Source organism: Sceloporus undulatus, chromosome 2 (assembly GCF_019175285.1).
Source record: "Sceloporus undulatus isolate JIND9_A2432 ecotype Alabama chromosome 2, SceUnd_v1.1, whole genome shotgun sequence".
Lineage (NCBI taxonomy): Eukaryota > Metazoa > Chordata > Lepidosauria > Squamata > Phrynosomatidae > Sceloporus > Sceloporus undulatus.
In genome coordinates this window covers 54,871,260-54,893,172 of record NC_056523.1, presented here as the reverse complement: position 1 = coordinate 54,893,172, position 21,913 = coordinate 54,871,260, and the positions used below count along the sequence as shown (strand labels likewise).

The following is a 21,913-nucleotide window of genomic DNA, read 5'->3' as shown; positions in this document are numbered from 1 at the left end:
GTGGATCAGAATCGATTTAAATTTGCCCTTTGGCCTGCTGGAGCAAGTCTGTTTTGAACCGATTCATTCGTCAACGCGAACTGCAAGTGGGTTATTTTATATTATTTTGCAGCAAGAAAAATTATAATTACAGCTAATATAACTGAGATTTGTTAGTAACAACAAGATAATGTGTATTTTTTTGGAAATCTTCCTTACCAATATCTCTTCTTTGTATTACGCAACCCACTCTGTATTCTAGGTATAGGGAGAGTTTAAAGATTCTACCTTATTCTGTATGAATGTTTTTACATTTAATAAACTTTGTTTTAAAAAAAATGTGACCAGGGCAAATGCAGTCCGAAGCGATTTACACTTGTCCCTCTATATTTGTGGCTTTGATATTTGTGAATTTGATTATTCACAGATTTGCTTAATGTGTTCTCTCTAGGAATATCTAGGTCCTCCAGTGCAACTCTATGGTCAGCTTTAACTAAAAGTTGCACCGAAAGACCTAGAGATTCCTAGAGAGAACACTCCAGTGGGCATTTGTAGCTTCTCCAATGCAGTTGTATGGTCAGAGTTTGTTGAACGTTGACCACGCAGTTGCACTGCAGGACCTAGAGATTCCTAGAGAGGTGTCCTCTTGGGTTAAAAAACCATGGTGTTTTTGTTATTTGTGGTTTTCCCATATTCATGGGGGCCTTGTGCCCCTAACCCCAGTGAATATGGAGAGACAAGTGTATTTGTAAGTGGGAATGCAGCCTAGAGGATCCAAAACACACTGCAGAAGAAATAATCCAATTTGAGAGCGCTTCCACTGCCCTGGCTCAGGGCTAGGGGATCCTGGGAAGTGTAGTGTTTGTGAGACACTTAGCCTTCTCTGTCAGAGAGAGCTCTGGTGCCACAACAAAGTACAATTCCCAGGATTACTTAGGACTTAGAACTGAGCCAGGGTTGTGTAAGCGGTATCAAAATGGATCACTTCTGCAGTCTGTTTTGGGCCTGTACAGTCTCCGGGGTCCTTCTGTATATAAGTATATTGTGTGTGTGTGTGTGTGTGTGTGTGTGTGTGTGTGTGTATATATGTATATGTATTTATGTGTGTGTGTATAATAATAATAATAAATTTTATTTATAACTTCCGCTTCTCCCTTCAAATCGAAAGGGGATTACAGCAGTAAAAATATCATAAAATACATAGATAATACAAAATACATCAATCAAAAATAAAAAAGGGGAAGAGTTGTTACAGTCGTAAGAATGGAGTCATCATATTCAGTTGTTCAAAATCAGATTAGAGGAGATCCATTGGATAGGCCCGCTGGAAAAGATCTGTCTTCAGTGCCCTCTTGAAGGCTTTCAAAGAAGGTATAAGACGGACCTCTTCTGGTAAGTTGTTCCAAAGTCTAGAGGCCATCACAGAAAATGTTTTACAAGAGGTGGTTTTCAACCTGGTTTTGGGATGTTCTAGTATTTTTGTGCCAGATGCCCTGAGAGTCCGGGGCGGATTGAGTAGGGAGAGGCGTTCCCTCAAGTAACTTGGGCCCAGGCCATGTAGGGCTTTATAGGTAATAACCGACACTTTGTATTGCGCCCGGAAGCTAATTGACAGCCAATGTAGAGATTTCAACACTAGTCCCTCCATATTCGCTAGGGTTTGGGCACAAGACCCCTGTGAATATGGAATCTCTAGGTCCTCCGGTGTAACTCTGTGGTGAACGTCCGACAGACACTGAGCATAGAACTGCCCTGGAGGAGATACAGACGCCTAGTAGAGCATTCTCTCTAGGAATCTCTAGGCCTTTCAGGGCAATGTTTAGTTAAAGCTGACCATAGAGTTGCACTGGAGGAGGACCTAGATGTTCCTAGAGGGAGCATATATAATCAGATCCATGAATCATCAAATCCGCAAATATGGAGGGATGAGTGTACATATATGTGTGTGTGTGTGTGTGTGTGTATCTGTGTGAGGGTATATGTATGTTACATATATGTGCTTTTGAATATGTATGTATGTATGTGTATATATATGCATGTGAGGGTATATGTATATTACATATATGTGCATGTGAATACATATATATATGTGTGTGTGTGTGTGAAGGTATATGTGTATTACATATACAGTATGTGCTTTTGAGTATATATATATGTATGTATGTGTATAAGTGTGTGTGAAGGTATATGTGTATTACATATATGTGCTTTTGAGTATATATATGTATGTATGTGTATAAGTGTGTGTGAAGGTATATGTATATTACATATATGTGCATGTGTGTGCGTGTGTGTGTACATATATGCGTGTGTGTGAGAGAGAGAGAGAGAGTATATGTATATTACACGTGTGTGTGTGTGTGTGTCTGTGTGTGTCCCCTGCCTGCCTGCCCTGCCGAGGGGTGTTGTTCGGGGGTCGTCCCTACCTCCGATGATGGTGCGGATGAGGGAGGCGTGCCCGGGGCAGTCGACCAGGGTGAGCTGGAGGCGTCCCGTGGGGGGCCCGAGGTGCCTGGGGAGCGGGGTGACGAGGCAGGAGAAGCCCAGGTCGAGGGTGATGCCCCTGGCGCGGCTCTGCGGGGCCCGGTCGAAGGCGGCGGTGGAGGCCACGGAGCTCAGCGCCCGCGCCAGCGCCGTCTTCCCGCTGTCGATGTGGCCCAGCACCCCCACGTTCACGTTCAGCGCCCCAGGAGCAGGAGACCCTGCCGCGCCGGCCATGGAGATGGCTCTTGCTGCCGCCCCGAGCGAGGAGAAGGCCCGGGCCTCACAGCAGCCCAGGAACCCAGGCCGCCACAAGGCCGCGCGCTCCGCAGGAAACTCCGCCGGCCAAGGAGGCGCTGCTGCTGCTTCCTCGTCGCCCGCCGCCTGGGGAAGGAAGAAGGGCTTGCTGGGCGAGAGTGTGCCCGGCGCCCTCCGGACTAGGCCTCGGACGCGCCCCGGGAATAACCCAGCCTCAGGCCGCTTGGGCTGCCCCGGCTCAGCGCCAGGGATCCTGGGGAGGGCAGATCGTGGTGGCCCCAGAGGCCCCCCCCCTCTCTCTCTCTCAAGGAGAAGGAGAACTGTCTCACAAACACTACACTTCCCAGAATGCCATAGCATTCAACCAGGACGGTTAAAGCGGCCCCAAACAGGGACTGTTTCTGCATTGTGCTTTTGGGCCTAGCTCCCCAATAAAACTTAGCTATACATACATATATACGCGCGTGACTATAATGTAAATGTATATGTATATGTATACAGGTGTGTATGCGTGTGTGTGTGTGTATATATATATATATGTGTGTGTGTGTGTGTATGTATATGAGTATATATAAATATATGTGTGTGTGTTTAAGAGAGAGTGTGTATATGTATAATATATGTGTGAGTATATACTGTATATGCATATGATATATGTGTGTATGTATATATATGGCAACTGTGTGTGTGGCTGTGGCTGTGGCTGCATCCATACTGCAAAATAAAACCCAGTTTGGCACCACATTCACTGCCATAGCTCCATGTTCTGGAATTGTAGTTTGTTTTGGCACCAGAGCTCTCTGAGAGGGAAGGCTAAATGTCTCACAAAACTACTGTTCCCAGAATTGCCTAGCTTTGGGCCATGGCAGTTAAAGCAGTCTCAAACTGGATGATTTATGCAGTGCGGGTACAGCCTGAGTGAGTTTCCATGGCAAGCAGCGATTTGAACCCTGGTTTACCAGAGTCATTGCCCAGCACTCCAATCACTACACCACACAGCAATAAAACTTCTATTGTACATTAGACGAAGTCAGTCATAAAGTGAGATTGTTAGAATGGCCATTTGTAACTTTAGTGGGTTTATACCAATACTGATAATATTTATTTATATCCTGCTCTTCAGCCAAGGCTATCAGAGCGGCTTAGAATTTGTTCATTAGACATTTCCCTGCCCTCACTTCATCTCTTTATGAATAATTACTGAAGTCATGATCCAAAGAATACTTCATACATTAAAAAACACACACACTAAGGACTTTCCATGTTTCCAAATGTGTGAATAGATTTCCAGGTATCTCTGTTACCTCCAGGTTGCCAGATATTAAGGGCCTGGTCCCTCTTCACCAGACCTCAGAGCATAGGGGGAAGAATCTCAGGACAAAAATACTTCCTTGAAAGGTATGTTAATAGAAGTTTCCCTCATTTGTGAAGGCTTTCACAGATAGCATCCATAGTTTTCTGTGGGTTTTTCGGGCTGTGTGGCCACATTCTGGAGGAATTTATTCCTGCAACCGTGGCTGGCATCTTCAGAGCTTGGTGGCACAGAGGTGTGTGGAGTTTATATACCTGTGGGACCCTTGTGTGGGAGGAAGTAGTTTTTACATGTTAATGGTGGAGTTATATACAGTTGTTAGATAACAGTGTTTTTTACTGTGTGCAGCTGTGGCTGATGCTTAAGGTATCGTGTCTACTAGCATCACCAGAACCAGCCTTCTGTAACATCTCGGGGGCATCCCTAGGACTCAAGTCTTGGCCCGAAATTTCAGGGCCTAGGGATAATTCTGACCTGGCAACCGCAGTTACACAAGTGAACACGTGGGTATATGCTACATGAATCCTTATATACAAAGCTCATCCTACTGGTTTCATAAGATTAAATCACATTTTTATAAGAAGCATAAGACTGGAACTTTGTTGTATTGTTGTTGTGTATCTTCAAGCTGTTTCTGACTTACAGTGACCTTACAATGGGGTTTTCTTGGCAAGATTTGTCCAGAGGGAGGTTTGCCTTTGCCTTCCTCGGAGGCTGAGAGAGTGTGACTTGCTCAAGGTCACCCAGTGGGTTCCCATGGCTGAGCACCTTAGACCAGCACTTAAACCACTATACCACACTGGTTCTCAAGATTGGAACCTAAGGAAATTAAATTAAGAAGGCACACAACATACATACAGAAAAGAACAAAAGCTGGGTGGTAACTTTTAGTAGTTTTGTTGCTGTTGTTCAGCAAGATGTAAAAGTATCTATAAATCTAACATTCCTTCTTTTTTAAAGGCCAAGAAAGTTGAAGTTTAGTTTCCTGGACCCTCCAAGGGGGACCGCCAGCAAAGATATTGAAACAGGGGAACCCAAGACTTGCTATTAGAAAGGTTACAAAAATAGAACCCTTACAAATCATAAATAAAGAAACAGAAGAGGGCACAAAAACATTTTTCCCCTCTTTGTTAATTAGATGTAACACCCATCTCTCCAATTTCCTTCTCCACGCATTGAACTGCCCCTTTACAAAATGTTACTATTAATTGCTAGAGTTTCCAGAAACTCTTGGGATCAAGGGCAGGAAGTCAGACCTTTGGGATGGGTTAAAAATGTGAAGGTCATTCACACACATACACTCTCCTCTCTCCAAAAATAATATACTATTTGACAATTTCAGGGTTCAGCATGTCCCACTGAAATTTGGAAGCTTATGTGAAATTAGGCTATGTCCTGTAACCTCAAACGTTTAGTCTAGGAAAAACCACTCTGAAGTCTCCAGCTCCCTCCTTGGGTATCGCATGACGTCTGCGCTGAAGAGGGCTGGCTGTTCAGACACACAAACCCCACAAGCACAGAGAGAATAGTTGAAGAGATGTTGGTGAAATAAGCTGATTAAACCCAAAGACCAACAGGTCAATTTTTCTTAACAGTATTATTTTTCTGGTTAGTAGAATATCAAGTTATACTTTAGGCCTTTCAAACCTAAAAGGAATGACAAAGCCTTTCTGCATTCTCTTAAAATATAGTGTTGATGATGGTGACAAATGGTTTATGCTTGCCTTTCAAAAATACTTTCTTCATGGTTTCTTTCAGATTAAATTATGTGGCCAGTGAAAGGTGGTTGGAATGTTGGGCTGAATTTCAATCTTTTTTGATTATATATTGTAACTGTATATGCTAATTTGCATATATTTGTGTTCAGCATTTAAAAGTTCCCATAACATTTTCTCAGCTTTACCCAGAAAATGAACAATAATATGTGTTCAGACAATATGTGTTGACTGAAAAAATATTATTGAAAATAAAGTAGAAATAACAAGGAGGAAAATCATCAGTATAAATCTGACCCCTCTTTGATGCACTGGGGCAAACTGTTTAGGATAAGAGTTGATGCAAGCAATGTTCATTAGGACTGCAATTCTATACATAATTCTTGCTACATTTACATTTACGCTACCTCTTTATCCTCTAAAATCTTATAGAATGTACTGTATGATGTACTGGTTCAGAAATGACAACGAGCCACTTTTAGCATTCACAGATAAGTTACCCAAGTACTGCTTTTGTCAGTTTGGAAAAGAGTCTAACCTACGACCTGATTCTGAAGTAGCCCTCTCAGAAATTTATTATCTATATTTGTCTTATAACGGCCACAGAAGATGTACAAGAATGCATCCTAAATAAAGAGAAAATTGAAATAGTCAAAGAGTTCCCATACCCTGGATCAAATATTGTCAGAATGGTGACTGCAGTCAAGAAATTAGAAGACTGGGTTGGAAAGGGCAGCTATGAAAGAAATGGACATGATCCTAAAGTGTAATGCTATAAATATGAAGACCAAAGTGAGGACCGTCCAAGCCCTTGTATTTCCCATCACTATATATGGATGTAGGAGCTGGACAATGAAGAAATCCAATAGAAAGAAAATCAACTCATTTGAGATGTGGTGCTGGAGAAAAATGCTGAGGATGCCACAGAAGACAAACAAATCAACAGATGAGATTACAACAGATCAAGCCCAAACCTGGAAACCAGGATGACTAAACTGAGGCTGTCATACTTTGGCCACATAATGAGAATGCATGCATCATTGGAAAAGACAATGATGCTAGGAAAGGTAGAGGGCAGTAGAAAGATAGGAAGACTACTTGCCAGATGGTTAGACTCAATCAAAGAGGCCACAGGGCTGAGTCTGGAGGACCTAAGCAGAGCAGTGGAGGACAAGGGGCCTTGGAGAGGTTTCATCCAGAGGGTCGTCGTGAGTCGAGGTCAACTTGAGGGCAGTTAAAAACAACATTTGTCTTAGAAAAGATTAAGGAGTTCTCATGGTCTTGCAACTTTTACAAAAGCTGTGGGTAATTTATGTCTTTTGGACAGCTATTTTGTTGGTGTTCTGAGCTGTCCCTTAACATTTAAAGCCTTTCAATTTAATCAACATCTGTGAGAATAACTATGTAACAAGCAGAAGCAGAACTGTTGCATGATTAAAGAAATCATGTATTACCCCATTTAACCCCATTTAAAGAGATATCATTTCCCACACTTCAATAATACTGAAAGATTATTTATATTACAATCAGAAACCAAAACATATGCAAAATTATTACTGGATATTACAAAAAATGTGAGAAATAAAATTTAAATGCTAGACGTGCCATTCACCATGCATTTATTTCAGGTGTTTGTTTTGCCAGTATTTAAAACCTGAAAATTATTTTGCTTCTACCAAAAGCAGGATAAAGTGAAGGGAAATCAGTGTATAAAGAAATTGGTCTTAAAGATGCTAATAGATTCCTTCCTCTCCGCCTGCCCTACCACTTTGCTTTTCCTTTTTATTTCTAAGGGGAAAGTGGTTTTGGTTATGTGCTTACTGAACTGTCCAGCTGACAGCTGAAGCTGACAGATGTACCAGAGGTCCAAAACACACTGCAGAAATAATCCATTTTGGGACCGCTGGCTCAGTGCTAATTTTGTGAGACGTTTAGCCTTCTCTGTCAGAGAGCTCTGGTGCCACAATAAACTACAATTCCTATTACAATGTATTTGCCCCTCTTCTTCCTCTGCCCCCTGTCCTTCTCAGGAGAAAGCCAAACAACAGAGGAGTGTTTGCCCATCCTCTTCCTCCGCCGCCTGGCCTCCTTGGGAGAAAGCCAAGCAGTGGAGGAGCCTTGCAGTGTGAGCATTTGCCATTCCTCCTCCTCCTCTGTATGGCCCTCTCCTCAGGAGGAGGCCGAGCGGCAGAGGTGCCTTGAAGACGTCCTTCCACATCCTTGCGGGCCACCTAAAATCTTTTGGCGGGCCACATGCAGCCCCGTCTTGTATGTTGTGCAGGCCTGCTATAGGTAGCGGTTGACTTGAAGGCAGTTAACAACTATGGTTGCATTTACACTGCAGAAATATTGCAGTTTGACACCACTTTAAGTGTTGTAGCTCCAGAGCCTGTGTGGCGTAGTGGTTTGAGCGTTGGACTGCTGGAGACCAGAGTTCAATTCCTAGCTCGGCCCTGAAACTTCCTGGGTGACCTTGGGCAAGTCACACTCTCTCAGCCTCAGAGGAAGGCCAAGGCAAAACTCCCTGAACAAATCTTGGCAAGAAAATCCCCATGACAGGGTCGCCCTAAGTCAGAAACGACTTGAAGGCACACAACAACAATCTTCATTCTATGGAATCCTGGGATTTGTAGTTTCACAACGTCCTTGGCCTTGCATTCCCCCCACAAAATGACAAACCCCATGATTCTGTGTGGGACGGAGCCATGTCGGTTAAAGTAGTGACAAGCAACTGCCTCATTTCTACAGCGTCTCTATAACATATATAACTTCTAACTGTTTTGATCCTTAAAATTGTTTAATTATATTTTATTTTGTTATATGTATGTATTTTAATTGTTTTTAAATGGTATTGCTTCATACTTGTTCACCGCCTTCAGTTTTGTTTAAGAAAATAAAATAATAATAAAGATTGCTTAATTGTTATTTAAATTTTACATTTAACTATTTTAATATTTTATATTGTTTTTCACTTGTTCGCTCCCTTGAGTTCTTATATTGGGAGAAAGGCGGGATATAAGAAAATCATCATCATCATCTATAGAGGCGCCCTTGAAGACCTAGAAAGTGCCTCAAACTTTGGTTCCCGCCGCGCCTCACGCGGAACCTTTTTCCTAGAGTCCCGGGGCGACATCGGAGTGTCCTTTAAGTAGCACCGAGAGAGTTGCGTGGGCGGGGTCTAAGAGCGCGCTCTCTCTGAGTGACAAGAGGCTGGTCCAACGGCTGTGGAGGATCCGCTTGCCGTAGCCAATGGCTTGACGGAGGCGGGACTAAAGGAGCCTGGGCGCCGGGAGCCTTGGCGACGCGCGGCACTCGGCTCCTTGGCGGCGCGTGGGGCGGAAGGGGGTCAGAGTGGGTCTCCGTCGTGTGCCGTAGCCATGAAGATCGAGGAAGTGAAGAGCACCTCGAAGACGCAGCGCATCGCCGCTCACAGCCACGTCAAGGGCCTCGGGCTGGACGAGGGCGGCGCCGCTAAGACCGCGGCCGCGGGGCTGGTCGGGCAGGAGAACGCCAGGGAGGTAGGAAGAAGAGGAGGGAGCCCCCGGGGGACCTCTCTGCAGGAACGATGCGCTTTAGCTTCCCTGGCTCCATCCTGCGGCCTCCCGGGATTTGTAGTTGGGTGAGGCCCCAGCAGCACTCCTTGGCAGGGAGGAGGCTGAAGGCCTTGTGAAACTACGAATCCCAGGGTCCCATAGGATGCAGATGCAGCACTTAAAGGAGTGTCCAACTGCATTCTTCCTAAGACGTAGATGCGCCCTCAGGTCTCCCTTGCTCTCTGCGGACAACTTTGGGAAAGTGGCCACCGAAAAGCATTGACTGCTGTATAATAAAGTGCCTTAATAGCGATGGTGACACTGATAGCCAGAGTGGTGTCACACTACAACTCTGGAGATCAGGGGTTTGAGTCCCTTCTCAGCCATGGAAACTACTGGGTGGAATTGGGTAAGTCACATTCTCTCAGCCCCAGAAGGCTCCCTGGTCACTATAAGTAACAAATGAGGAGGAGGAGGAGGCACTGTGTGTGTGTGTGTGTGCCTCTGGGGGTTGTGCACCTTCACGTCGTTTCCAACTCATGGCAAACCTAAGACAAACCTGTCCAAGAGTTTTCCTGGTGATTTCCTTCAGAAGGGTTTTGCCATTGCCTTCCTCTGAGGCTGAGAGAGTGTGACTTGCCCAGTGGGGTTCCGTGACCAAGCAGGGATTCGAACCCTGGTCTCTGGAATCCTAGTCCAACGCTCAAACCCCAACACCACACTGGCTCCTGAGCTACAGCACTTAAACTGGTGTCACATTTCTAAAGTGCAGATACACCAACAGTAGTTGGTTGCTGTTAACTGCCCTTGACTCAACTTTGAACCATGGGCTTGAAAACTACAAATCCCATAATTCCATAGGAAGAAGCTACATCACTTAAAGTAACATCAAGTGTGTAGTCCAACACTGGCAGGCTCAAAGCACTACAGCAGGGGAGGGTGCGTGCAGATGGTGGGTGAGGTGATTTCAATGTTTCTTAGATCAAGGGCTGCATTTCCCACAAACCTGAATGGGAAAAGTACTGCTGGGAAAGTACCTGCTACTCACTGTTTCAGGCCACTAGACATGGAGCTACCAGAACAGACGTTACAAGCACCACACTCCTCCAGTGCACTCCATGCCATATATCCCACTGTCAGGCAAAGTCATATTTAGCAACCGAAATTTTGCGTGTGTGCAAACATAAGTTTTCTTTTTTCATAAGTGCTTTTTTTTATTTGTCAGAGAAGAGTTTTACTTCAAATTCTCCTGGGGGGAATTACATTAGGAATTATAAAACCTTTACCATACAGCTTGACTTTAAGAAAAGTTGAGGAAGGAACTGGATATTATTTCTCTGGAGGAAAAAAGGAATTACTAAATATAATTACAGCTTGGGTTCATTTTTTATTCCATCACCAGGAGCAACCCAAGCCGATTTCTACTCAGAATACTCCTTCCAGCAGAGGGAGAGTTGTGATTTTGCCAGTTCCCCTCTTCTTCGTCAGCTCCCAGGACCACTTGCTTACTGTATCAGAGACTCCTTAAGCCTCCCAAAGCACATTTTGGGGAGTAGGGCATAGGGGACTACAGGCTGCAAAAAGGAAGGAGAAATAATCCACCTGCAGAAGTCTCAGATCAAACTCTTTTTTCTGGAAGAATTACTTGTGACTCTAACCTGATGTGTTTCTTATTTACATTCTGATTCTGTAGGCATGTGGAGTTATTGTGGAATTGATCAAAAGCAAGAAGATGGCTGGAAGAGCTGTGTTATTAGCTGGACCTCCTGGAACTGGCAAGGTATTTTGCCTAATATTGTTAGTGTGAACAATGCATTGTATTTCCCATTTTCAACCACTGACTACATTGGAGATGTTTTGGTGTGCAAATATTAAACATATTAAACTGATAACAGGCTCTACATATTTATAAATCTCTCACTGTAGATAGTGGCAATATCTGGTCTCTCCTGTGTTTGGAAAAAGGGAAATTTGAAGTGTCAGGCCCACCAGTGTTGGGGGTGGAAAGATAGTGGAATGCTTTTCACACATGTTAATTTTTAACATAAAATTGTTGTTTATGTTAGTGGTTAGAGGCCATCACACTGCAATATATGCCATGTACAAGGGCATGGGTTAGCATAAAATCTTAGTATGAGAACACTTCTGGTATTAGTGGTGAATGCAAACAGTTAGGGTGTTGTACATTTATTTATTGAATTTATATCCATTTATCTGTGGAACCCAAGATAGCTCACAGTTTTTTCTGACTGCTGAAGATAACTGCTGTTCTTAAACCCCATCTCTGTAGCTTTACAGAGGTGGGATGTTTTGTTTTATTATTATGCAGGTTGATTCAGGTGGAAATATGTTGCCTGGTTGACAGTGTGATTACAGCTGTTCAAGTAAATAAACATGTCTGGCCTGAACAAAGGACACTAAGGGACATAAAGATGCAATGAAAGGACTGGTGGCTAGTCCCATTAAACACAAACTTACTTCTGAGTAAACATGCCAAGGATTCCATTTTTATACAGTCCATTTGTATTTCACCTCTTTTGTCCTAACTAGAGCACAGCGAAACTAACATAACCCCTTGTTAAAACAGTTTTTTTTAATTAAATAATTTTATTAAGTTCCATTTTAAAATACATCAATCGTCCAACAGAAACCACTACAAACATTACACAACATCTACCATATCAAACCCCAATACTTATTCCCGACATCAACAACGACAACAACAATCTCTATTACTATATAACATACTCCCCATTCTTCTCACATTCTTCTCCTCTGCATTCACCTCTATGACTTCCTTCCTCTATATTTATCATATTCTTTATACATCTCTGTTTCCCTCCATGTACCATATATAATTACTCATAATATATTGTGTTAATATTAACTTCTTCATTGCGAAGGCAACGCTTATCCAGCGTATGACTATCTCACCTTGTATTCTTTTATAACAAATCAGGTCACAACAAAGGGAAAGAAAGTATATACTTTTTTCTCAATTAATTCCTCTCCCCATTGCATCCTCATATAGTCCATCACCATTTTCCAATCTTCATTAACTTTCTTTGTTACGTTTCCCATCTTATCATCCCTTAACAGTTGTGTCATTTTATCCATCTCTATCATTTCTATCAGCTTCACTAACCAATGTTCTATTTTCGGTGCCTCCTTCGTTTTCCAAACTTGCGCTATCAATATTCTGGCCATTGCTGTCATATAAAATAATATTTTACCATATCTTGATTCTACATCTTTCTCAAACATGCTCAGTAGGAAGCTCTCTGGTCTTAATTCCACATTAATATGTAAAATTTCTCCTATTATGTTCCTGATTTGTTTCCAAAATTTCTTTATGATTTTGCAATTCCACCAACAGTGTATAAACGTTCCTACAGTCTCCCCACATTTCCAACATTTATTGTTTTTATTTTTATATATTGTAGCCAATCTTTCCGGAGTCAAATACCATCGGTAAAACATTTTATACCAATTTTCTCTTATTTTTTTGTGAAGCGGTGTATTTCAGTCCCCTTGTCCAGATATATTCCCACTGATCATATTGTATATTATGTCCAACATACTTAGCCCATTTAACCATGGTGTCCTTCACCTTCTCACTCTCCATTTCTAATTCTAGCAGTTTTTTATATAATTTCCCAATTATTTTCTCCTGATCCTCAGTTAGCAACTTTTCTAATTCCGTTCTATTTTCTTCACAGCCAAATTCTTTTATGTCAGTCTTCGTTCTCTCATATATACGCCTATATGCAAACCATCCTGGATCGAAACCTATTTGTTCTAGTTCCTCCTGCGATTTTATGTTTATTCTACCCTGCTCCACCTTTGTCAGATCTTTATACTTAAACCATTCCTCTCTTCTTATCATTTCCTTCCTATATATGGCTTCATGCGGAGACAACCACATAGGGAAATTGTCTATTATATTTCTTTTGTATTTGTTCCATACTCTCATAAGATTTCTTCTTATACAATGATTATTTATTACTTGGTTTACTTTTTCTTTGTTATATGCCAAATAAGCATGAAACCCATAACTTAACCCTTCACTTTCTAATTCCAATAATCTTCTATCTTTTAAATTTATCCAGTCCCTTATCCATACAAGGCTACAAGCATCTGCATACAATTGTAAATTTGGTAATGTCAGACCACCTCTTTCTCTCGCATCTTGTAATAATTTTAGTCTTATTCTTGGTCTTTTATTTTGCCAAATGAAGTTTGACATATCTTTTTCCCAATTTTTAAACGGTTTACTTGAATTTATAATAGGGATCATTTGGAATAGGAAGAGGAGTCTTGGTAATACTGACATTTTTACCGCCGCAATCCTTCCCAATAAGGATAGCTGCAGCTTTTTCCAATTCGCCAAATCTTTCTTCACTTCCGCCCATAACTTCACATAGTTATTTTCAAATAATTCATTTGGTTTTTTTGAAATCCAAATACCCAAATATTTTACTTTTTTATTTATTTTAATCTCTGATTTTTCTTGTATCTTCTTCTCCTCTTCTTTATTCAATTTTTTTGTTATAATTGCCGATTTGTTTTTGTTAATTTTACAACCTGTATGTTCACCAAATTCTTCTATAACTTTCATTACTCTTGTTATGTTTTCCAAAGGATCTTCTAGGTTTATCACAACATCGTCTGCAAATGCTTGTATCCTATATTGGAATTGTTTTATTCTCACTCCTTGTATCATGTCCAAGTTATTAATCTTATTTATCAAAATTTCCATTATCAATATAAATAGAAGAGGGGATAGGGGGCAGCCCTGTCTTGTTCCCCTTTCTATATGGACTTGTTTCGTTAATTCTCCATTTACGTTAATTCTTGCTTTTTGACTCGTATAAATTTGTAAAATCCATTTTCTATAATTTGGTCCAATATTAATATTCTCCATAATTTCCATCAATGCCGTCCAATCCACTGTATCAAAGGCCTTTTCCATATCCACAAACAACAATCCCAATTTTTTGTCATTATGTCTTTCATAATATTCCAATATGTTCAATAGATATCTCATATTGTTTTTCATATATCTTTTAGGGAGGAAGCCACATTGATCCTGATCAATTAATTGCTCTAAACAGTTCCTAAGTCTTTGAGCCATGATTGTTGCAAATATTTTGTAGTCCAAATTTAGTAAAGATATCGGCCTATAATTTGCCACCTCTAATACATCTTTACCCTCCTTAGGAATTAATATTATCTCCGATTCTCTCCACGTCTCTGGCATTTTCCCACTAATCATTCCATTCATTACTAATCTCAATGGTTCTTTCAATTCATCCTTGAACACTTTATAAAATTCAATCGGAAACCCATCTGGGCCTGGGGCTTTACCATTTTTATTTCTCCCTAATGCCCTCTCCACCTCTTCCTGTGTAATCTCCGCATCTAATTCAACTCTTTGATTTTCACTAATTTGAAACATCCTCTTCCCCTCCAAAAAATCCATTAACGTATATTTATGTTCCTGTTTCTTTGTGTACAATTTATTATAAAACTCTCTGAAGTATTCCATAATTTCCTCCTGCTTATTCAACAACTCATCTTCCCTTTTAATTTTTGTAATTAATCTCATTCCCTTTCTCCTTTTCATTCTTATAGCTAACCATTTACCTGGTTTATTCGCGTGCTCAAAATATTGTTGTTTAGCTTTTTTCATTTCCTGTCCTAATTCCTCCATTGTTTCCATCGAGATTTGTTCTTGTAATATTTTAATTTCCAGTGGTAATCTTGAATCATCAAGTCTCTCACTCAGCAACTTTTCCTTCTCCTTCAGTTTCTTATTCAGTTGGTCTATCTTATTTGCTTTCCCCTTTTTTATAATTGAATTTTGTTGAATTAGAAATCCCCTAATTACAGCTTTAGCCGCCTCCCAGACCACATCTATCCCCGTACCTTTGTCCAAATTCTCCTTAAAATAATTCTCTATAACAATCTTTGTCTTTTTTACTAACTCCTCATTTCTCAGTATGTCCACATTGAGTTTCCATTTAAAACTATTTTTCCTCCTTATGGTCTCTTCCAGCTCCAATACCTGTGGGTTGTGATCTGATATGTGTCTTGGTTGGATCTCCATTTCTTTTAAATATTTTGTTATAGAACGAGTAACTAATATTAAGTCTATTCTGGCCATTGAGTTATGTCTTGGGGAGAAGTGCGTAAATTCTCTAGAATTACCGTACAGATGTCTCCATGAATCCAATAAATCTAAATTTTCCATCAGCTTAAAGAAGGATTTTGGTAGCTTTCCTTGTTTCTCTTTTATCCCTTTAATTGAATTTCTGTCCAACTCTGGCTTAATTACTCCGTTACAGTCTCCTGATATCATTACCTCTTCATAATTTAAATCAAGTAAGATGTTTTGTAAATCCTCAAAAAACTTTGCCTTTTTTTCTTGTGGGGTATACAAACCTATTATTAATATCTTCTTCCCTATCATATTGATTTCTATTGCTAAGATGTGGCCTTTTTTATCATTATATACCTCATGGGGATCCCACCTCTCTTTAACATATAGTACAACCCCCTTTTTCCTTTTCTTATTTGCTGAAATGAAACTTTTACCTACTCTATTATTCACAACATATTTCTCTTCACCTTGTTTAATGTGCGTCTCCTGCAAGCATATTATATCACATCTTTGCTTTATCAAATAGTGGAATGTTGATTTCCTTTTGTGGGGGGAGTTCAGTCCGTTTATGTTCCAACTCAAAACCTTCATTTTACTCTTACTAGTTCAAATTTTTATTAATCAACTATATGAGGAAGCAATCCAGGGGTAAATTCCCACCAATACAAAGGTAAATAGTAAAAACAAAAAGAAAAGCAAATCACTCAGACAGAATACTCTCTATATACTCTATTCTAATTTCTTATCTATTTAAGTCTCTTCCCCTGCCCCCTCTGCTGTGTCATATTCTCCAGGCTTGCACGAATCGTCTTTCTTCCTTTGCTCTTTCTCCTGGTCCCTTGCGTTCATCCCTCTGGTTCTCACTCCATATCTTTCTCCTGATTGTCCTTGTTCTTTTAGTCTCTCAATTTCTTTACGATTTCGCTTCCAGAAGTCTGCTGCTCTTTCCACTGTGTCACTGGCTATGTTCCATTTTGGGGCACAATTGAAAGTGCTGCTGATGACCTATAAAGCTCTATATGGCTTGGGTCCAGACTATCTGAAAGACCATATCTCCTCATATGAACCTTCCAGAGCTCTAGGATCTTCAGGGAAAAGTTTTTCTCTATCTTGCCACCATCACAGGCTTGGTTTGTGAGGACATGAGAGAGAGCCTTCTCAGTGGCTGAGAAGACTAGGAGACCAGGGTGGCTTCCTCCTGCTTTCCTTTCCCTGGCAGGCAAAGATGTTTCCGTTGCTTTTAATGTAAAAGTAGATTTTTTATTGGGGATGTTTTGTTTATCTTTTAAACTTTCATTTCTTTTTTAAATGATTGCAATGTGTTTTATGGGGTGATTTTAATTGTTCTTAAGTTGTATTATAAACAATTTTAATTCACTGTTTCTGGAAACTGCCTTGGGTCCCACTCTGGGAGAAAACTGACATATAAATTAAATAAATGAAGTAAAATACCTGTAAAATAAAATAAATAATCAAGCAGCTACACCCTGTACCAGCCAAAATCTCAAACAGCAGCAAATCAACACAAGTCAGGAACTAAACCAAAAAACTTATATTTAGACTAGTTTGACCCAATGAGGATTTCCTCATTTCCCAGTAGTCAATTCCACCATTCAGGACAGGGGATGACACACTGGAGCCTGGAGGACTATCCAAAGCTTTGGTATGCAACTGTGTCCATTGTCAGATGTTTTGGTTGACTGTAAGTGACATCATGTCAGTCTGGGTAACTTTGTGGGGGAGATTGTGAGAGTTTGGGGGGGTTGCAATAGAGGCCCCTTTGGAAAAGCATTTTAAAGCTTATTTTGGCCTTAATGATACCTTAATTGTGCACAATCCAGGTGGATTTATTTCTGACAAAAATTATGACTAGTGTCATATGTTGCAGTTTGAAAGCTGAGGCTTAAAGAATTGGTTCTTAACTTTTCATAATGGCGAATCTTTGTATTTTTGAAAATACAGAAATGAAATGCTTAATCCTAAGTAATAAATAATAAAAATAATAAAAAACCATGTATGTATGTGTGTATATATGCATGTGAGGGTATATGTATATTACATATATGTGCATGTGAATACATATATATATGTGTGTGTGTGTGTGTGTGTGTGTGTGAAGGTATATGTGTATTACATATATGTGCATGTGTGTGTGTGTGTACATATATGCGTGTGTGTGTGAGAGAGAGAGAGAGAGTATATGTATATTACACGTGTGTGTGTGTCTGTGTGTGTCCCCTGCCTGCCTGCCCTGCCGAGGGGTGTTGTTCGGGGGTCGTCCCTACCTCCGATGAGGGAGGCGTGCCCGGGGCAGTCGACCAGGTACACCAAAGATCTTTGTCAAATGAAGCGGGCTGCGCAATGACTAGAGCGATTACCTGACAAGACACTCCATCAGAACTTATTGTATTCTTATGGAGTGGCAATAGATGCAGCAAAGAATTCTTTCTATGCTGCATATATTGCATCAGCAGAGTCTTGTCCAGCAGAGCTGTTCAGGGTTGTTAAAGAGCTAACACAACTGCCTCCCGCCCTGTACCTTTTATTAGATCCAACTAAAGTGTGCTATGATGTTTTAATGGCTTTTTTGCTAATAAAATCAGATAAGAGTCTATTAAAACAGAAACAAGAAGGGACATGTCCAGTAACTCTGTGGACTATGTTAAACTGGATCATTGTGAGTTTGTAAATACCGATGAAGTGGACAAGCTTCTTGGAAGAGTAAGGAGGACAACGTGTTCTCTTGATCCTTGCCCATCATGGTTGCCTGCCCAGGGAGGGAATGCTATGAAAATATTATTACAACTTACAATCAACGCATCCTTCAGGGAGGGAATATTTCCATCGAAAATGAAACAAGCAATAGTTAGATCGCTTTTTAAAAAACCCTCCCTGGACCCCCTGTTGAGAAACAATTACAGGCCGGTCTCCCTTCTACCATTCTTGGGCAATGTGATTGAGAGGGCAGTTTTTCCTCCAGCCCCAGGCAGTCTTGGATGAAACGGATTATCTGTACCCATTTCAAACCAGCTTCAGGGCAGGATACGGAGTTGAGACTGCCATGGTCGCCTTAGTTGATAATCTCCGTCTGGGTATCGACTGGGGAAGTGTGACCCTGTTGGTGCTCTTGGACATCTCAGTGGCTTTCGATTCCATAGACCGTGGTATCCTTCTGGAACACCTGAGAGAGTTAGGTGTTAGGGGCACTGCGCTCCAGTGGTGCTGGTTCTACCTCTCGGGCAGATTCCATATGGTGATGTTGGGGGACAGCTGCTCTTCCAAGAGAGAGTTGACATCTGGTGTCCCTCAGGGTGCCATTCTGTCCTCCATGCTGTTTAACATTTATATGAAGCCGCTGGGAGAGATCATCTGGAGACATGGGGCACAGTGTTATCAGTACGCTGATGAAACCCAAATCTATTTCTCTATGTCTCTGACTGTTGCAGTGACTAAGGATGGCATCTCTCCTCTGAATGCCTGCCTCGAGTTGGTAATGGACTGGATAAGGGAAAACAAACTCAAGTTGAATCCAGAGAAAATGGAGGTACTTGTGATAGGTACCCCAAGTCCAGAGACAGAGATTTGTCAACCAATCCTGGATGGGGTCATACTTCCCTTAAAGGACAAAGTTCGCAGTTTGGGAGTACTCCAGTTGTCATCTCAAGTAGATGCGATGGCCAGGAGTGCTTGGTACCAGCTTCGGTTGATACACCAACTGTGCCCCTACCTGGACCAAAAGGACCTTAAAGCAGTGGTACATGAACTGGTAATCTCTCGTTTAGATTTTGGTAATGCGCTCTACATGGGGCTACCTTTGTACCAAGTCCGGAAGCTTTAATTGGTTCAAAACTCGGCAGCCATACTGATCACTGGAACACCTAGATCAGACTACGGAACACCGGTGTTAAAATCCCTTCATTGGTTGCCAATTAGCTTCCGGGCGCAATACAAAGTGTTGGTTATTACCTTTAAAGCCCTTCATGGCTCGGGCCCGAGTTACCCAAGGGAATGCCTCTCCCTACACAATCTGCCCCGCACTCTCAGAACATCTGGAAATAACCTATTGGAGTATTCAAAAACCAGGCTAACAACAAATTCTTACAAAACATTCACCACCGCGGCCCCCAGATTGTGGAACAGCTTGCCAGAGGAGATCCATTTGATCACCACCTTAGATGCCTTCAAGAAGGCACTAAAGACGAATCTTTTCTGCCAGGCCTACCCATCTGATCTTTTATAAGAGATCTTAAATACTCTGCTTCTGACCTGATTGTATAAATGTTAGTGTGAATTTTAGTTTATGATCCATTATTGTAGTGAATTAATAGTAATATTATTGTTTTTACGATTGTATTTTATATGGAATTGTTTTATTGCTGTAATCCCACCTCAGTCTGCTGGGAGAGGCGAGAAATATAAATAAAAATTATTATTATTATTATTATGAATATGATCATGAGGAAAGAGCAAACTGCCCTCTCCCACTTCACCTCCCATGGAAGAAACCCATAAACCAGGAATGGTCAACTGCATGTGGCCTGGGACCAATTCCTTCTGACCCCCTTTGCAAGGTGCACCCCTCCCAGCATGACAAAATCCCTCAATTTTCATCAGAGTCCCTCTGAAAATTGCAAACAGAAGTAATATTGCCTCACTTCTATCCCTTTTGAGAGGGACTGCAATGAAAACATAGGTATTGGCAGGTGTTTTTGCCTGTTTAAGGGGCATTTCCCCCACTTCTGCCAAAAGCAGTATTCCAGTCATAGAAACAGTCCAGGGCAGAATATTTATTTGAAAAATATTAAATGTGATATATGTACTATTCCAACAATTACCTTTAATTGTTTTTGTATTAGTGTGTTTTGGGGAATGTAGGTGTATGATGCTGACTTTTTTCTTTTTCTTTTTTCTTAGACTGCTTTGGCTCTAGCTATTGCACAGGAATTGGGTAGTAAGGTTCCCTTTTGTCCTATGGTTGGAAGTGAAGTATATTCAACTGAGATTAAGAAAACAGAAGTCTTGATGGAAAATTTCAGAAGAGCGATTGGTAAGTATCGTAGAAGAAGAAAATAATTCTTGATACATATTTCTGTTTTTTAACTCAAAGGTGAATAACATTGTTTACAAGTCCTACTGCTCCTAATAGTGTATTGCAGAGATGAACAACCCACTACTCCTATTAAAGCATTGCAGGGATGGGCAACCTCCTAGGGGCTGAGGGTCATGCACACTCATCTTGCTAGACTTGGAAGAGTAATTACATTGAAACGATTGTACTTACTTATCACAACAAACTTACATCCCATTGATTTCTTCCTAGACCAGACCAGTGGGATTTTGGGTTGTGATAAATAAGGTCCAATTGTAACTGCTCTAGATAAGATTGATTTGGATTTAGTCCTATGTTAGCATTTTTCTAATCTTTTGTTACCATGTTTGTACAAGCTCTAGTAGTAGTAAGATGAGTAGCTTCTTGATTAGGTTAATTTTCTCTACTGTTTGTAGCTTCATCAGCTGATTTGTTTTAAGTTTCATTTTGTCAGGAGAAACATTTGGAATTGCTAGCAAGACATTATGCATCTAAAGTCTTCCTATGTTACCTACTGCTGACAGCTGATGAAACTGTCCTTTCCAGATCGTTGGATTGCTTAAAGATAGCCTAATTGTTTTTATTCTTGTGTCCGACATCCCTTCATTCCCCTGGGCTCTGTATCGTGATTTACTACAGGCTTCATCTAAGTATTCAATGGCATTAAGGTGAAGAAATGTTTCCATCAGTCTTTGGAACTGGAAAAAGAGTGCCCCATTGATTTCTGTAGGAAAGAGACTTTCAGTCATCTGTGGTGTTCAAGTTACAGTTAAATTGGCAGGATTGAGGGGGGAGAGAGTTCAGAGATGGAGAGAGTGCAGTCTGCAATATTTCCTTGATGTGATGAAGTTCCCTGTCGGATTTGGAAACTTGAACCAGCAGTTGAAACTTGTGTCATCCATGTTTGTCATTCCTAGAGATAACAATACTTTAACAACTAACCACATTGTTGGTGCTCCACATTCCATAGATGTCAGCATGGAGATGTTTCTAAATAAGTATTTAATGTTAGTGAAAGATATAAATTCTTTTATGTCTATCTGTTGAATTTTGTGTCTGATTCACCTAACACAAGTGATAATTAAAACATTCCTTTGACAAATACTTTTTCTTTCTGTGTTTAAAAGACTGACAATCCAAATACATTTCAGAACCAGTAACTGCCTATTCCACTTGATGGAGATATGTTCTGATTCTAGTCCGGTTATCTACTTTTTTACTCTCAAATTAATATTTCTCAAATAATATTTTTGTAGGTTACAAACTATAGGTTGTTTCAAAGAGTGTTTCAAAGAGGACAAAATTCAGTTTAGATTCTTGCTGGTAGTTAATGTAATGAATTAAAAAGGACTGTAGGTATATTAGAAAGGTAGTAGAAGCAAC

The 21,913-nt window shown here is 40.8% G+C and overlaps 2 protein-coding genes across 2 annotated transcripts in view; one reads left to right on the top strand and one right to left on the bottom strand.

Moving 5' to 3' along the window:
- The window catches only part of EEFSEC (eukaryotic elongation factor, selenocysteine-tRNA specific), a 224,343-nt gene extending 221,201 nt beyond the window's left edge, over window positions 1-3,142 (bottom strand). The window contains exon 1 of the mRNA XM_042453409.1: window positions 2,406-3,142. Within this exon, the coding sequence (XP_042309343.1) occupies window positions 2,406-3,078 (673 nt within the window). The 5' untranslated portion in view covers window positions 3,079-3,142. The remainder of the gene's footprint in view (window positions 1-2,405) is intronic.
- A 5,873-nt stretch (window positions 3,143-9,015) lies between these two features.
- The window catches only part of RUVBL1 (RuvB like AAA ATPase 1), a 35,225-nt gene continuing 22,327 nt past the window's right edge, over window positions 9,016-21,913 (top strand). The window contains exons 1-3 of the mRNA XM_042452896.1: window positions 9,016-9,263; window positions 10,972-11,058; window positions 20,356-20,488. Of these exons, the coding sequence (XP_042308830.1) occupies window positions 9,123-9,263; window positions 10,972-11,058; window positions 20,356-20,488 (361 nt within the window). The 5' untranslated portion in view covers window positions 9,016-9,122. The remainder of the gene's footprint in view (window positions 9,264-10,971; window positions 11,059-20,355; window positions 20,489-21,913) is intronic.